This window comes from Poecilia mexicana, unplaced genomic scaffold, assembly GCF_051168715.1.
Source record: "Poecilia mexicana isolate PSO_F unplaced genomic scaffold, ASM5116871v1 scaffold_11, whole genome shotgun sequence".
NCBI classification, from domain to species: domain Eukaryota; kingdom Metazoa; phylum Chordata; class Actinopteri; order Cyprinodontiformes; family Poeciliidae; genus Poecilia; species Poecilia mexicana.
In genome coordinates, this window is record NW_028263380.1 from 15,555,433 (window position 1) to 15,574,385 (window position 18,953).

At 37.0% G+C, this 18,953-nt stretch overlaps 1 protein-coding gene across 1 annotated transcript in view; it reads right to left on the reverse strand.

The window, feature by feature from the left end:
- LOC106924683 (CUB and sushi domain-containing protein 3) overlaps positions 1 to 18,953 on the reverse strand; it is a 392,355-nt gene that overhangs the window by 148,070 nt on the left and 225,332 nt on the right. Inside the window, exon 7 of the mRNA XM_088010270.1 lies at positions 4,421 to 4,498. Coding sequence (XP_087866396.1) covers positions 4,421 to 4,498 — 78 coding nt within the window. The remainder of the gene's footprint in view (positions 1 to 4,420; positions 4,499 to 18,953) is intronic.

Genomic DNA, 18,953 nt, shown 5'->3' on the forward strand with positions numbered 1-18,953 from the left:
ACCTTGGCACAACTAAAACTGCAAGTGTTTTTTTTTTTTCTTTTTTTCCCCCCCCAAGTCAAACAAAAAATAATAGTTGCAAACATTATGCAAAGCAGGGCCCCAGCTTCTGGCACACCTCCTGAGGAATCATACCCATCTTATTATGAGCTACGGCCTCAAATTCTGCACTGTAATTCTTCCAGAAGTTTGACTGGAACCAACTTTTTCTGGACTTTGAGATACGCTTCGGATCATTATCTTGTTGAAAGGCCCAGTGACGCTCTAGCTTCAGCTCCTTTGCTGGAGATTCACCCTACAGGACCACAAGTGAGTCACTATTTTTTATTTTTTCACACTTTAACACTTTGATTCGTTTTCCATTTCATCTAATTTATGCAATTGTCACCCATTTTTTCATGTGTTTAGTAATGCCTGTACAAACAAGTTAATGAAATGATCTAAGGTCTTTCTTTCTAGAGAAAGAAAGAAGAATTTCAGCTGCTAATCAATCTTGTAATAAAACTCTTTTTGATTAAAAATCTAAAATTACCTTTTTTTTTAAATGACAGCTGAATTCCAAGATTGTGACCAGTTTTAATTAAAAGCCTAATGTATTTTATATATATATATATATATATATATATATATATATATATATATATATATAAACTCTTTCTTGTGCAGTTTGTTTTTTGTGACTTGAAAACCCTCCAAAAAACTGGCAAACTACAGTTTTGTCTCATCCTTGACAAGAAATCAGATGCCAGCAAGCTCAATTAGGTGCAACAAACACAGGCCGGAGCAATAATTCCGGTCATTTCTGCTTTCACACGAACACCTTCACACCCACGCTGTCTGGGCTTTCTGGCTAACGCGCAAGTACATGTTTAGACCATATCAACGAACCCAGCAGGTGGTTGGAGAGTGTATGTGTGTTTGTGTTTGGATTTGTTAGAGTAGATAGTTTGTTGCTTTGTTGGAGCGGCTAATTTGACCATCTGGACTATTAACATGACAACAGAGGGACTGGTTACAGTACTAGCACACAATCAAGAGCAAAACACACAAATCCTAACCCACACCCATGCACATTTACAATGGCAGACTTTAAAAAGCCGTCCTTAAATGCGTATTTGTTGATGGAGAGGCTCTGTGCTTCAGTGAAGAGTTAAACCTTTTAGAGCAGAGCAAATTATCTTCTAAACCAATCCAAGCCAGACGAATTAGCGCGCACATTTGGAGAGATAGAGCTCAACTGTCATTCTGCAACATGGCAGGAAATTTGATAAATCAAAAATGTCTCTCTTTTTTTTTTCTGTGCTGTACGTTTTCATCAACTTATAAAGTGCTTGCAAAATAACTCATAACCCTGCAACTTCTGCATATTTTGTCACATAACGTACAAATATCGATGCATTTAAAGACATTTTATGTAATGAAACCAACACAAAGGAGTGAGTTCAAACTTTTCAATGACTATACATCCAAAACCTCCCTGGAGAGCTACTGTCACATCACCCATACAGGTACAGGTACAACTTAAAAAGTAGAATATTGTATAGGTCGACTCTGCTGTACTTCGGCAGTGATAGGAAGGCAGCAGAGGACAATCCTGCTAGAGGAAGCGTGTCTGGGACAGTAGTCAAGATTCACCGTCCAGCACCACAATGTCCCTCATGCAGACATACAAATTAAATTATTAAGTGTCAGGCATATCTAGGTGTGAGAAAGGCTCACTCAAAGTCCTTTTGAGAACTTGTGGAAACACTTGAAAGTTTAGGTTCATAAACTGTACATACATACAAATTGGCTGAGCTTAAACTTGTTTTTCAAAGACGAATGGGCAAAAATGTCAGTCTTTAGATGAGTCTGGCTGGTAGAGACATAGCGCCACTATGTCTCTAGGTTAAAAGTCATGTTTTCAGATAGCACGCTTTACATTCTTTGTGTTGGTTTATCACAATCATCTCAGTAAAAAAAAAAAAACACTGAGGGTTTTGGATCAAGCGAAACAAAATGAGACAATAGGTAATAAGAGTTTTTCAAGGCATTGTGTCCAGTATTGAATTGAATGGACACACAGAATACAAATCGCAAAACCAAACAACCAAAGCAAAGTGTTAAAATGTAATTAATTACAAAGCATGCAAAGCAAACACATGCAAGTACATCCTCACCTCTGTTTGAAGACCTGACATTATGACTCATAATGTTATAACTTGGCAAACATTCACTTGCTAACTGCAATAAATATCTGGCATGGAATTGTGTGATTTACTGGTGAGCAGGAAGAAGCTTTAAAAACTTAGAATCATTCTGTTTTTCTGGTTCTAAACACTCAACGTGAATGTTAAACTTCACCGTTGGTGTGTGAGTAGTAACAAGGCTAAGGTAACCAGAAATAACAGTAGACTAATGCAGATTTTCCAAAATAAAAGCTCATTGCAGGGACTGTTTGATTTGAGGTGTTCCAGTTATAGTTGTGGTATAATCTGGAAAAGAAACTACACACACACTACTGGTAACAGAGACATGTAAGATTTCTAAACAGCACACATTTTCAATGAAGAGATTCTCTGAGCAAAAACACCATTTACCAGTTGTTTTTTTGCCCAGTAAAACAAATTTACTGGGCTGTTGAGGAACTATGAGTTCCAATGATCTCTCCAGCAAATGCGAGGATGCATTTACGAGTTCACTACAGCCGCAGCACAGAGATGTTACGTGTGATGAGTATCACGAGGCGCCGGTGTGCCATTTGTGAAACAAAGTAGAACATAAAAGCAGGGAAATGTTATCCTGAATATCTCTAAGAGCTAAAACGGTCAGCTTTGTAAAACAGTGTGAATCCGTGTATTTATGGGAAAACAGGTGAGGTAGAAAATAATAGTGTAACATAAGTGACTTTATTTATGGGTTAGCTGAAAACCTTAGTTGAATTGTAATATAAATGTTGAATTCTACATAGATTGATCATACAGGAGGTCCTTCCCATGTCAGAGGGCTGAAAGAACATGAGCACTTTAAGACAATATTCACGCTTCCTTTTCTTATTAGAATATCTTAAGTATCGCCATTACATATCTTAAAGATAATGTAACCCCTCGTAAGGATGTATAAAAATGTAAAATGTCTTAACAAGAAACTTACAAAAAAATCAACAGTCAAACTTTTAGTTAAGAAAAATATTACAAACAAATGTTAATCATTTGCAGCAAACTCACTATTCCCACTGAGATTGACAATGACTATTTTAACTAATACAGCTAAAATAGGGATTAACTACATAATCAGGACTAACCACATAAATCCTGATTTTATTTATGCAGTTATTATTAATTTACTTGTATACTGTAGTAGTATTATTGTTTGTTATCCTCTGGATATATTTACCGGTGCATCCACAGTAGTTCTAAATGCATCTAAGGTCACATTCACAGTATTATTTTTTGCAATCAATGACAAGTATTGGGTTTTCTCTTGTGTGTTTCTGATACGTGGGTCAGACGTGGCCAATCAAGTTTATTATGCATACTTAAATGATCAATCGCTGCTTAATTTAGAATCTACTTCAAAGCAAAAATTATTATTATTAAAACAAATTGATAAATTAAATGAAGTCGGGTAGTTAGGGGCTAGTTAGGGGAGAGATATCTAAAGCTTGTTGGACCCTAGTTTCTAAAATGACTCATTGTTTTGCGACGACGCTTTTGCGTATGCTAAATATGAAAGAAGTGCTGCATCTTACTTTATGTAACATTCACTTTAGCTAGTTTTCAAGGTAAAGAAAACATAAGACGCATAAAAAAGCTATATATTCCAAATGATAATCCCAGCCTAGCGTTGGATTGTACAACTCAGTAATTGCTTTGCTGACCCTAATAACCTGAGCCTAAAGATGCATCAGTACAAAAAAAGAAATAAAGAAGGACATGCACGTATATAGGAAAAGCTTAGAGAAAGGGGTCCGGGTTGGGCCATAAACAGTGTTACAGCAGATGATTTGCATCTAGCCTGAAGCAAGCCAGAACAAACCATGATTAAGCTTATCAGAGCAAGGCTGTGATTAAATATATCAAAGCAAACAAAGAAGAGGCAAGACACTGTGACCTTAACATACACACAAAAAGTCAAACCATGGAAAAAACACAACAGTCAACAGGAATGCAAAAGTAGCTTTCAGCAAAGGCATTGCTATTCTCAACACATTTGTGCAGCATCACTTCCACATGTTTAGTATTTCTTTAAACTGAGAAAATGGTCAAATATAAGGCATTAAAATATATATTTTTGAGTCAAAGCACAAACGTGTTGAATATGACAATAGGCCTTTAGAAGAGAGAAAAGGAGAAAAAAAAGAAAAGCTAAAAACAAACCAACAGTTTAAGCCATTACATGTTATTTCATTAAGCAAAGGGACACTGAGAATTGAACTCACATATTGAAAACTTGTTGCTGGAGTCTTTGCCGGGGAATAATTTTACGCCCCTCGACTTAAAATCTACTGATCGCTTCACTGCAGAGGAGAACAGAATACAGAAAAAAGAGAAGAAAAATCAGATAACAGAGTTGATAAAAACAGAAAGAATATATCTGACCTAATAAAAGGATTAAAATGAAATGGCTCGTTCCTCTCTCTGTTGCAATGCTGCGAGAGAAAAGAGCAAAGCAAAAACAAACGTAAAAAGGCAACAACAAAAAAATCAAATGGTGGAAACAGACGGACAGAGAGGAGAAAGGAGAGAAAAATGGAAGCACAGATGAAAAACAGAATCTTATAAGTAGTGTCATTCAGGATTTTTAATCATGTTAATATTTCTCTCTCTCGCTCCCTCTCTCTCTGTCACTCTTAAATGAAACACTTGGGATGTTCTGCTGGAAGCTCCATCAGATTCTTAACAAAAGCTGAGAAGGGAAATTGCAGCTTTAATCAAAATAACTCACAATGCAGCTCTGTAATCAAAGCATTCAGATAATGAAACGTTAGGAAATAGATGGCTGGATGGAGCAAATCAAAGACAAGAGGAGGCAAACTGATGGGGAGTAAATCCCTGTCAGCGTGAGCTCTGGTATCATCATTTCATTATGAGCCACATTAACATGCGGCACTGAACCTGTAGATTAATATAGCTTAGCAAGTGTGGCTGCAAAGACAGGCTATAGATGACAGCGTGAGTGGGTGAGAGCTATATCTGAATTAGAGCACTAATGAGGAAAAAAACAAAACACTCCAGGATAGTCTTAATTAGATTTCCTTTTGAAGTATTTTTTTTGTCCTACTGTCAACAATATATAAAATAAATAAGAAACAAATAATTTCTGACTGTTATATAAAAAGGATACGTCTCATCTACAAACGCCTTCACAAATTACTGATGATTGTTCGAAAGGCTGACTGACGGACACCGATTTCAACGATTCCATCAAATAATCGCAAATAGCAAAAAAAAAAAAAGATTATTCCAATATCAAACAGTGGCAACATTTATGCACATACATCATTCTGTTTGCATTTTATACATGTGAAGAACAACATAGAATAAAAATGCTAATATTAGTGCCAACACATTGACATGCGAGTTGGTATTTAATTGTTCAGTCAATAATGTCATAATGTAGCATAGAAAGTTCCAAATTCAGCACACAGCCTTGTCTAAGAAGTCTCAATTTTCAAACTACAAACATTTCCCATTGTATATTTATGTAGTTTAAATTTAATGGCATGTGAAAGACAGTTCATGGTTTTCTCCACACATTCTCTCTGCAGCATCGAGGAAGCAGCTCTCCCCGTGACCCACATGATTTTGCGAGCAGTCAGCTACCTGTGTACGAGGGTTGAATGAGGCACCTTGTTTAGCAAAATGCGTTTCATGTTTGGGAATCAAAGTGAATGACACTTTGTCTACCAAAGGTGTACAAAGCATTCCTATTTTTACACTAGTTTATGAATAAATGCTGGAAAAGCGCACACGTTTTTTTGAAAGCAGATGCATAGGACAGGAATAGATCAGCCTTTTCAGATCTGTAAGCTATGTAACATGATGTTCAACAGGGCTGCACTTTGTTAGTCCTCAGAATATTTTATTAGGAATTGTTGAGGTGTTTTTGTCACAGTGGGAGACAAGTCACTTGTGTTTCTTTTTGCTCAGCTGTGGTTTTTAGCTTGGAATGGAACTATTCAATGGCTGCCATTTTTTGCCCAGTCTCTTTCTTATTGTCGAGTCATGAAGACTGACCTTAACCGAGGCCAGAGAGGCCTGCAGTGCTTCAGATGTTGTTCTGGGTTCTTAATGAGTTGTCGGTGCACTCCTGGAAAAGGTTTGGGGACCAGTCACTCCTGGGAAGCTTCGCCTCAGCTCTTTTTCTTTTTTTTCTGTCCATTTATGATTCTCACTGTGGTTTCCTGGAGCCTTAGAAATAGCGTTGTTACCCTTTCCAAGCTGACAGATGTCATTGACTTTTTCAGCTGTTTCTGAATTTACTTTTATCAGGGCATGATGCATTTCTGTTTGAAGTCTTTAAGCCTGTTTTGTGTTGTCAGACAGATCCTATTTAAGATGTATTGCATCAGGTTTTAATCAGGCTTGGATGTGCCAAGTCAGACTTAAATCAGCTTCAGTGTCAACCACTGTTAGTGCACCGATTTAAATGAGGCTAATTCTATTTTTACACAGTGCAAGGTTGATTTCCAATTCTTTTCCTAAATAAAAATAATTATAACTTTTCCTTTATTTGACGCTGCAGTGTGCAACTTTTATAAAAAATGTCTTTTTACATATCTGTTGAATTTCTCACTGTGTCGTGACAGTATGGTAAGAGACAAAAAACCCCTGAAAATATTAAGCTCCGCCGCTTTCCCCAGTGCTAACTATAAACAACCCATTAGAATCAGGAGGCAGATCTCTGATTGGTTGTTTTCAGTTCAGATCATGCATTTCTTCAGACTGCAACAGTAGCAGAGGGAGGAAGTAGAGGACATGAATCTTTTCACAGATTTTCTGTCTTATACTGTCACGACATAGTGACAGTTTGTATAAATACGCGTTAAAGCATATTTGTCTGAAATTAAAATTAGTTTTTGGTGCATTTACATATAAAAATTCAGAAATAATGTTTTCACAGCACTCTGAGAACTCTAATATTATCCAACTACATGTGTTTTAACATATAACATAGGGCAGCTATGCAAATTCCAAACCATTATCTTAACTGGAGAAATAGGTTAATTAATCTAGCATGATTTGCTATATATTTTAGGGATAAGGGGGAAAAATACATAAATTTCAATGTTTGTACATTTATACATTTAGTAAGGTGTTCAAACCACAATTAAGTGCAAGTTGTAGGAAGTCATCAACTTCCTACAATAATGGCCTAAGTCTTTTTTTTTTTTTTTTTTTACCAAAAGTGATTTTGGCAAAAATAAATCACCAACTCTTTTTTTGCCAAATAATGACTTAGGTCATGTTTTTTTGAAGGTGACAAGATGTAATAAATGTCCTTAAAACCTGAAAATTGGTGTAGCATAAATGAATGCCATCAGGATTTATTACCTTGTGGACTAGGTTAAATTTAAATGACTTGATGTTTTGCATCCTACTTCCTTTTCCTTATAGAACTAATTTTGCCACACAGGTGACCCTTGTGATGCCCAAAGAGGTGATGTAACATAGTGTAAAGCAGTGTTTTTCAACCTTTTTTGAGCCAAGGTACATTGTTTTAATTGAAAAAATCACGAGGCAACCAAAAATGTAAACAAAGATACTCTGTAGCCGCCTATATTACATACATTCTTATCAAAGTGTCTTGAATAGGAATCAAATAAACACAAAAATTTATTTTTTTATCATATTTTACATTTCTTATTTCACATTGCACTTAACATGTCCACTTCAAAAATACACCTGAACAGCGCCACAGCACTGTGGTGTGTGATGCATGAATGTAGTAACATTCATGCATCACTAATTCTCTTGTTTTAATGTAAAATGCTCTGTACCTACTGCCATCTAGTGGCATTACGCCGCTAGTCACTACTACAGCAAAGACACTCAAACATGGCGTTATTTGCAGATAATTAATTCGTTTTCAAAAAATCTTTTAAGACCAATTACCGTATTTTCCGGACTATGAGCGCACCATACTACAAACCGTACCTTCAAATTTTTTGGACCCCCGTCCCCCAGAAACTTACAGGGCGCTGGTATGTCTGCCGCTCTCGGTTTTCCATAAGGACCCAGCAGAGGGCAGCAGAAGGCTGCATCCTAATAACTGCTAGATATATTAAGGACGCAGTTCATCTCCAAATCCGGTTTTGTTCACGCCGAGTTTACGTGTAGCGGCTCTATTTCCCTCCTGTACTGCCAGATCGATACTCCTCAACTTAGAAGCTGCATAATATGAGTTTGAAAACATTTCTCAGTCGTGCCTGCTGCTAGCATGTGCTTGTTCCAAATGAAAATTAGTGCGTTCTTCTTTGATTTCCAATTTTGACTTCCAATGATTCATTTTCTGCTAAAGAGCCCCCTGGTGGTTGAAGAAAAATCCACAGAAAAGCCACATGTTCAAAGGAAAAAGGTAGCAGCTTATAGTCCGGAAAATACGGGAGGTGAAATTGGATAATTTCCACGGCACACCTGACGATCACCAACGGCACACTAGTGTGCCGCGGCACAGTGGTTGAAAAACACTGGTGTAAAGATCAGGGCAAGTATCCATTATCTGTGCTGGGTATTTGCAAGATCAATAGAGAAGTAGTTGTAGTTTATATTACCATACTGCTAAAATAGTCACCATTATCTAAACTCTGATTATTTTAAGTCTTCACTGTAAATACCAAGAGTTTGTATTTACTGAAACAGTTTATGTTTTGACAACCCTTTAGTCTGTGAAATAAAGAGCCTTAGTTTTCCAAAAAAAAAAATCTAATCTGGTCTCATTCTCATGAGTCCAATTTCATTTATTGTCTTGTCTTGGTATGCCAGACATTACATCCCTTTTCATTCTCGTCAGTAACCAGTGCTGCTCCATTTACTTAGTTGGTTTTCATTGAGCATAAATATTACCAGTCAAAAGTCAAACAGAGCCTTGAAAAGTGACATTTGAAGTGATGTACGAGCGAAATATCAGTACTCTGTCAATTGAAGGGAACTCTACTTGACTGATCGTGAAAAGTGTTGTTTTACGTTTCATACATCAGATGGTTATCTTCTTGTGGCCTTTTTTGCCTTTTGATTTGACATGGTACACAGGGTACTTTTAAGTAAAATTGGATCCCCATATGTCATCTTAATTGTACAAAGCAGGACTCAAAATGTACTTTTTGTGTCTTTTCCACAAAAAGTGCATTGGGTATTTACAAAAAGACTAAAATAAGTGAACGATTGCATGCTGGAAAGGGATTATCAGAAATCATGTGTCAACTTTGACATCTCAACACTCTGATGCTATTGTTCCCATAATGAACCACTAACTTCGATATGTCATCACCTTTGCACACATATTTTTCAGCTTTTCGGGTTTAAATTATTTTAAATCTCCCAACTATTTAACAATTTAAAGGGTGATTATTATAAACTTCACTTTTTTGAGCTTTATGTCATCCTCCAATGTCATCCTGTCATCAAAAACATACTTGCATTGTTGCTTTGATTCTCTCATGCACGTTTGAAGGATCCTTGAATCTCCCCCGGCAGCCATTCAATGGATTCCTGAATGCTTGCTCTCAAAAAGTGCTGCTTATTTCCACAAAGCTCCTCCTTGGAGCTGCAGTCTCCGAGGAGAAGCAATTAGCAAACACCTGGTGAAACTGAGAGTCTGCTGAGCTTATCAGACAAACTATTCCTCCGTCCAGCGCTCCTAAGAACGGTTGTTAACAGCATAATGAGAAACATTGTTGCGACGATCGGCTGAAGGCGGAGTGTTGGAAACAGAAGAAGTCTCTTTAAGAGGCAGAGGCCCAATTTCAAGGCGTCAAATTATGAAGTCACATTTCTTTTAAGTCATGTTTGATATATACAGTATTCTTACTGAAAGTAACAGTTACCTGATTGTGTAAAGTGGCAGAGCTGTGCCTGGAAAACACACGATGCCCCTTTAAATTCTCAGTGAGTGTGATCCAGCATGTCATGTACCACAGCTGCTCATTGCAGAAAAATCTGACTAAAAAAACCCCTAACTTCACAGCAATCCACCCACCTACACAAACCATTGAACTTTATCATCCCTGACACCACAGTCACAACTATTAAAGCAGAAAGATGTTTGATAGCTGATAAACTGACTGCTGTCTCTAGAAATGCATCTCGTTTCCCGCATTTAAAAAGAGCAATTTATGTAGCACACATTTAAATTAATATTTTCTGACCAACTCATAAACATTATTTGTTATATAAGTGTTTATGTATATGCGCATTTCCATTTTTTCACGATTAAGCAAAAATAATACAAATCTCTGGCACAAAAATACATAACTTTTAAGATTTTAAACAAACTAAAATTTGTTTAGTTGAAAATATTTTCCTGTCATGAAAAAAAAAAAAGTATAATATTGTGTAACTGTTTTGTGGTGAAGACTGAACTTCAAGTAACATAAATTAAAATATAGTCAGATAAAAAACACACACACACACACACACAAAAAAAAACAAACATTTTTGTTCATTAGCTTGGAAGATCTACTATATGTATGCCAGAAGGCAGAAAAAGTTAAATTTGTTGTTGGTGGCATAAATTTATTCTCTGCATCAAGCCCTTTTAATATGCATCGTAAAGCCTGTCCTATATGTAAATATGCATCAAAGTTAAATGTGACCTGGTTAATATTCTAGCCTACATGCAGAAACACTAATGCAAACAGATGGAAGGGCAGATGCATTTAAGTAAGCTACGGTTATGAGCTGAAATTCTGAATATTTAACACAGCTATATTTAGTTACAGAATAAGTGCTCAAATAGAGTTCGACAGAATTCAGAAAGTCCCTAAAACAAGTAAAGGAACACACTTCTACTTATTTTACTGGATGGTATGCTGTCTGCTTTTTCCTTGCTATGGATCAAATTACTTTTCAATCTAAGGCTTCAAATACTGCCAGATCTGTTGTGATACTTTGGGATCTCAAAGAGCCCCGAAGTGTCCTCTGACATAAGAAAAAAAATTATGCACACTCAACCATCTGGTTCCCATTTAGTGTGGCTTAGCGAGTTTAATTTTAGAGAACTCATTTATACTAGACGTAATAATAAGTATAAGGTGTTAAGGAATGCAACTTCCTAGGGAGAGAAGATGTCAGCACTGTAGAAGTTATCTATGTTTGATTAGCACCTTGTAAGGACCAATCAGTGCCCCTTCCGCGCCACTCTTTGTGCTGCATCAGACAACATGGATGAAGTCAACATTGCTCATTCCATATTGCCCTAATAAGTTACCATTTCAGTGAGAACATGTCTCATAGAGCAAAAACAGAAGACAGATTAAATAATGGAAGCCAGTTGTGGTACAAATGCAAGCCTCAACAATAATTTAAGGTAGAAAAGGCACAGTTTATGGATTTATGAGCTCATATGATCCTGTAGAGGCCTGCAGTATCTTAGTACTCAGTTTGACTAATGGTTCATAAGTTAGGGCTGACAAGGAAAAGGGCTCGGGGATTTATTTACCCAGAATCCAAATTGTATATCCTGCATGGGCTGAATGTTTTCTTTCTTTCATGGCTGTAATTATCTGCTGCACTGGGCAATTTAAGTTGCATGCACTTGATCATGAGTGGATTTGAGACACAACAAAGGCCTTAAAGAAATGAAATGCACAATCGACAATATCCAATATGTCAACCTCCTCAAGGGTTATGCTGTTCCACTGCTTGAATTGAATAATGTTTGCGTAGCCTTGGTTGTCTGGTGTTTCTTTTTTTTACCGACTGAATTATTTCTTCCAATAGCGCTGGCTGACTAATATTGCAGTCAGTTGTTCATTAAGAGCCAATCACGGCCCTGCAGAGACAGAAACTCATGAATAGGTAATGAAGAAAGATGACGGAGGGATGTGATTGGTAGGTTCTGCCAAAGGGAAGAAAACAGATTCTTCATACCTGACACATGCAAAGACAATGGCGAAACACACACACACCCACCCACACACACACGCACAGTGGACTGACACATCAACAAACAGATTCATCAGCTTATAATGTATGCATGCGCTGAGAAGTGCTCAGCGAGAAGACAAACAAGGTTAAACTTATACAGATGTTTGAATTTTGATATGTGAGTGGGAACATACAATCCACTCACATCTATGCAGACAAAAAAAAAAATAGCCAGAAAGATGGTAATAATACTGGGCTTAAAATAAAAAGTGGGATCCATGAGAACATTCCAATTCATCTGAGTTTTGTTTCTAATTTTAATGATAAAAGGATCTTACAAAATCACTTAATTTGCTATCATTTCTGCTTAATTGTTCTTGTTTTCCATTTTAAAAATACTTTTTTTTTTTTGCTAGAATTAGATTACAGACCTCACTGGAATACAGCAATGAGGAGCATGCTGCAATATTTTCAAAATGTTGATGTCAGTTAAAAAAATGCTATCTAAACTTTTTTTAAATGATGAAACCTCTTATTGATTTTGAACTGCTACGTTGAATTTTAACGAGAAGACCACCAAAAGGTCAAAGAAAGGGGCTACTTTGTCCCTTTCTTTGTTGGAGATGGTCCAGTCCTGTTTCATATTTTGAGATTTTATTTATTGCTGTATTTCTGTAACTGAAAGGAATAGTATTGCCTGAAGTTTACCATCTAATTTGGTTTTGACTTCTACAGCATCATAATTTACGCTGAGATACTTCCAATAAGATGACTCCTTTCTTCACCACTTCACCCTCTGCATGTTACATGCGACTTAACAAAATGAGTCATCTGTATAACATGAGGAGAGAAGCAATGCTCTTTCATTGCTGTTTTATTAAATCTACTTTTTGCAATGCGCTAATAGTATAATGGTAACATAATACCAATCTTGCAAAATGGGTGCAGTGTTCTTAATTTTGAAATCCTAATCTTTAGCAAAGGCTGTTTGTAATATTGCGGCCAAATAATGTGATGCATGTCTCCCACTGTCTATGAACCATCTTTCCACAGGTCACCTGGAGCATACTCTTTTACATTTTAGTATATTTTGTCCCTGGATTAAGCATAAATAGTCATTACTAAAGATGTTAAACGTGTGTGTCTTTACTTTGTTTACTTTGAGCAATTATCAACTTTTTTAATCTTTTAGCCTGTTTAACAGCTTTATAAAACTTGGATTTTAATGAGGCTACACGTATCTCAATTTTTTTTATTTCCAAGAGTGTTTTCAAGCAAACAGTCAATTTTCACAGTGTTCCAACTAAAAAGTGAACACTAAAAGCCATTTTTAACATCCATTCATCTGTGTGAATAGTTTGTTGACTGCACCGTCAAATGGATATTGGATCTGTCATGAACAGCGCCTGGTAACGTACAGCGTTTGATGGTTGATGTAGGAGGCAGAATCCACTTTACCTTTGTTTTTAAAATCAGTTGCCAAACCTAATCTCTGGATATTTTTGTTAAAACACAAAAGGCCTGTTGCATTTATTCTTTGTAATACCCATCTAAGTAATGCGCCTCGAAATAACAAACTTAGCTTTACCCGAGGAACAAACCTGTGAGAGCGGCACAGACTTTACTCTCAACTACAGGTTGTTTGTTGGGTCCCATTGTTGTCAGTATTGTGCATGGAAATGCACCTTGTTGGAGATCTGTGGAGTGAGCAGTATTTTTGGTTGAGACGCTTATGTTTAACAGTGTTTTCATCAGGAGAGAAGAAAAGATGTACAATGCTTTTTTGCAGAGGCAAATGTAGAATTTTGTAAGTAGTTAAGAGACACAAAGTTTCAGTTAAGTGTATGTGTGTGTACTTGTTTAGCTGTCTTATTTAGGACCATTTCTGGCGTATTTACTGACCTTGTGAAGACAGATGAGTGTCAAGGGGAGCAAAGGCCAGTCCTTTGTAATAAGAGGCTACATGATTGAAGTTTATATGATTGCCAGAAGTTGCTTTGCTGAGCAAATAGGAGATGGAAGACTAGGAATCTTTTTATTTCAGTTTGAAAAACAAAAGTAATTTTCTGCAAACAATCCAAAATATACATAAAAATATACATTGAGACATATTTAGACTAAATTTGTAAAGATTTTTTTTCTCTGCTATGACTAGTTTAGCAGACCATGTCAATCTTGCAGTCTTCTGTGAGCTAATACTGTAACAATAGGATACAACTGGAACTTATACTGCCATATTTACTATATGTGACAATGAAAGAAGATTAAAAAAGGTCAAGCAGTTCCTTGTATTCTACAGTTTTTTACACCACTTAACGTAGCTGAAAACCTGAGATACGTCTTTCATTGCTATAAACTTAATCAACACACATATAATCCAAGTACAAAATATGCAATGGTTTAAAAAAAAACAACAAAAAAACAATTACACTTCAATTCTTAACAGTTCAATCTGATTAGCTGTGTCAGCGAGAATGCCTCTAGGTGTCAAGCTGTAATTACCGTTTGAACGTTCACTCAGGAAGGCAATTATCCCAGTGCTTTGATCTCAACATATGGAGATCCCAACTCAGTTACTATTTGATGGTTTATGATGAATTCTATTTCAGGTTAGATTAGTTCACGTCGAGGAAAAATTGCAGGGATTCAGTGCTTTATCTTGCAAAAACACACTCCATGTGGTAGATTTACGATCCATCCGTCCTCTCATTCATTTATCCACACATCGTCTACCACTTAGAAATCCCAAGACTGTCCTCTCCCCAGCGACTTCTTCCAGCCCCTCTGGGGGACTCCAAGGCATTCCCGAGCCAGCTGTGAAACGTGATCTCTTCAGCAACTGCTGGGTTTGCCCTGAGGCTTCCTCCCAGTGAGACATTTCCAAAAGACCTCCCTAGTAAGTCAATCAGAGGGCATCTTCACCAGATGCCCAAACTATCTCAACCGGCTGCTTTTAGGTAAAGAATTTTTAAAATGATTAATAAATGTGTAGAAGGTTGAATCCTAAGGAGATGCCATGTTAGTAAACCACTGTGTGGTTTTGCCAGAATCCCTAAAAGATGCTGTAATGATGTTGTAAGTGTAGAGGTTTTTATATGATTTACAGGTATTCCCTCAGTGAGACATACAGTCACAGTTCTGATTATATTTTGGTAAAAGTATTACAGTCTCCCACTGTAATACTAATCTATGGATGTGCTAATGTCAACTGAGCTGAATTTTTCTACGCATATTTTCCCTGTGCTACAAATAAATGTTTGCATAACTAAATATAACAAAGCTTTCATTAAACAGTGATAGAAACGTACTGGCTATGATTGTGTTTAGCTCTTGACAAGACAGTGATGTGCAGTAACAGAATTAATGTCATCTTAGCTAAAATATTTTACTTACAAAAAATAAAATAAAATATACAATTAATGAGAAAGAAGAGCAGGATTAAACATAGGTTTACATCAGCTGATCTTATATTTGATTTAATTTTGATTTGTTTTTTTCTAAAATCATAAGAATGACTGCCAAATGAATTGTGAATAAAAAGTGAATGGTTGAAATAAAAGTGATTTTACCCTTTGAGAAAAACACACAGTCCCCTTGGGATGGGGAGATATTTGAATTAAAATGGTTAATTCCCTCAATTTAGGTCCATCAACAAAATGCCTACGGCATGTCTTAAAATCCTGGCAGCAGGAAATATTTTGAAGCATCAATTAAGCATTTAAATGACAATTAAAAATAATTGGTAGATTTGCTTTAGCTGTGCACAAGAGCTGCAGGCTTTTATTTACCAAACGGACTAGTTCGGGAGCGAGGCTCCTGTCCTGTGTCCAAGAACCGTGAATGCAGCGCAGCCTCCGCTCAAACGAGGAAGTGAGCGCACGCAGAAATGCAGCTCTTTTCCCTTCTAAGCCGGCCAACAGAAACCATTCATATCAGCAGGACATTATAAATTCTTTAGTATTAATATTTAGCCAAACCATCTTGCCAAATAACTTGTCCTTTTAAACCCCCCGTTGCTCTCTGGCTGTCTGTCTCTCTTCTCAAGGCCTATTAATCATTTCTCCCTACTGTTTTACCTCCTCCTTGGTTTCCTTTAATCTGCTGTTTTCTTGTCGCAGAGCTTTGTTTTTTGCCTCGCTAACCCCACTGCCCTTTCCTCCACAAACTTGGACATAAATCATTGTGAGATTATTATTAATTCAGAACTTTATAATTCGGACTGCAACAGAAGCAGGGGGGATTTCTACTTATTTATTTTATTATGAGCCAAATTGCCCAACCTCAAACACAGGCAAGCACACGCATGCACAACAACACAGAAGGAAAACAGTCTGGCAGGACCTGGAGCCAAATGTGTCCCTCTGAGGTCTCGTAGCAGTCTCTTATATACTTAACCAGCCCTGCCAAGGCAGATTTGTTCATTTCGAGACAAATTTGGAGTTGTTTTAATGTAGCCTTCTCCATGAATATTTACTAACCCTTTGCACCCTGCTGAGGAGCCGCAGCATCTCAGTTTGGAAAGTGGAAGAATGTGGTGGATCAGGCCATATGGCTTACTGGGTGGAACTGACCCCAAGTAGTACTAAGAAAATACTATATTTTTTTTTTAATAAAGTGAAGTTGGTCAACAAGGAGTATTCTGTTTATGGATAAAAACTAAAATCAAAGCAGCAGTCCATGATTAAGCTTTTAACCGGTGGCTTTCTGCTGCAAGAGAATCTAAAAGAGTCAAAATACTTCATTTACATAACTTTTTCCTTTTATTTTTACACATTTTATTGAGTTAAAACCACACACTGTAAAGTGCTTCATTTGTATTTTTTTTGTGATAGACAAACAATCCCAAACTATTCAGCTACGGCTCTGACTGTATGTTTAATTTTAGTTCCATGCTGGAAGTGAACTTCAGTCTTGAAGTCAAGTTCACAGAATAATGTTGCCAGCACCATCATTCATGGTGCAGATTGCTCGTTCAGGGTGTTAGATTGTTTGTTTGTCTTTGGGTTTTGTTATTAATGCTGTCCTGGCCTACCCTGTCAGACAGTCGCCTTTCTAGGTTTGCATTTGTGCCAAAATTATTTCCATTTTCAGTTGATGGAATGAACTGTGACATGTTGAAAGCCTGGGATTTTTTTTTCCACAACCTAAAACCTCTCCTCAAAGTTCGTCCTGATCTGTCTCACGTGTCCCTTGGTCTCCATAATCTTGTTTGTTACCTAATATTTTCTAACAAAACTATTGAGTCATGATAGTTTTGATAGAGAGTTACACCCAGGCGAACTCTTTACAAATTAGATCATTTTGAAAGCCATGTATAGATTTTTTTCCACTTCAGTTGTAAACAGTTTTCTGCTGCTTTAAAAAAAAAAAAAAACAGTAAAATACGTCAAAGTTTGTAGTTGTAATGTGAGAAAATGTGAGAAAGTTTAAGGAATCGGAACAATTTTTTAAGGCACTGCTGTATAAATCTGAATGGGTTAGAGAACAACAGAGCAATTTCTGATCCAGTAACCTTTTGAACCACCCACTGTGCATTTCCGCTAACACGTATTAACTAACAAAGTAATGAAGATGACTGACAGCTGACAGGAAGCAGCTAATCAATCATAAGCCTGTTAAAGCTCCTCTAATTGATCAACTAACTTTTTCCCCACTGACACCACTCATTAACATGCTGATTAACCTTTTAAAGTACTTAAGATCATTAAAACGAATTAGGGGACAAATCTCAAAGGGAGTGGCCAGGTTGTCAGTCAATCAATCAGATGATACGTCTGAAGGACGGCATGAAAAGAGGGCCCAGAGTTACAGAAGAAAATTCATAGGAATAGATGATGAAATGGAGGAATAAGAATGAAAATGTACCCTCTTTTTTAAAAAGAGGTTATGTGTCTTTATTAGTAATACCTTCATTATTGTTGTTATAGTTTTGTTTAGTTTTTTTTCCCTTTTATACGGCCTGTTTGAATTGAATGAGAAACAAGCTGGGTTTGCAGGATAGCGAGGAAAGAGCAACGTTTTTTATGAAGTTTACATGCTCTCCTCTGAGCAAGTATTTATGCATGTGTTTTGGGCACTCCTGTTTTCTGTCCAAATTTCTCTAAGGTGTTAAAACTGTAAATGGGTAAATGGCTTGTACTTAGCACTTCATCTGGCCTAGCCCAGACGACTCCAAAGCACTTCACACGGCATTCAGTTATTCATGCTCACACTCACACGTCGATGGTGCTAAGCTACATTGTAGCCACCTGGGGCAGACTGACAGAAGCGAGGATGCCATACAACCGGCCACTGCTGCCTCTGACTGCCACCACCAGCAAACAAGGCAGGTGAAGTGTCTGCTCAAGGACACGACTGAGACCAAAGGAGCTTTACCCACCAGTTATGCCTGGTTGACACAGCAAGATTTTTATGCAGATTTTTACCCAGATCTGCGCATTCTGACAGTCTTAATACTCTAGTTATTGTGATAGCTCTAAAGATAATCTTAAGAGATATTCCTGCTGTGTATGTTGTGCAAAGAGTAATCTAATCTCCTTGGGCAGACATAGGGACCTCACCATCTTCAACATATGGATACTTAACATATTGGAATGTCTTGACCCAATATCCAAGCACTTTGGGTGTTTCCGGAGGACAAATGACCACGCAACCTGTTGAATGTGGCATGCAGCCAGTCACAAAGTAAAGTGACAGAAACATCTAGGGAAATCCAAAATACACAATCCTAATTCTGGAGGGAACAAAATACAACTCTATTTCATAATGCTCATGCTGTCTCCACTCCTTTAACCAATGGTTTTTCTTTTCATATTGTTTTTTTTTTATTTCGAAAATAGGCCATTGCTGTCTCTTTGGCAACCTTGTTTATTTACGCTGAACTAA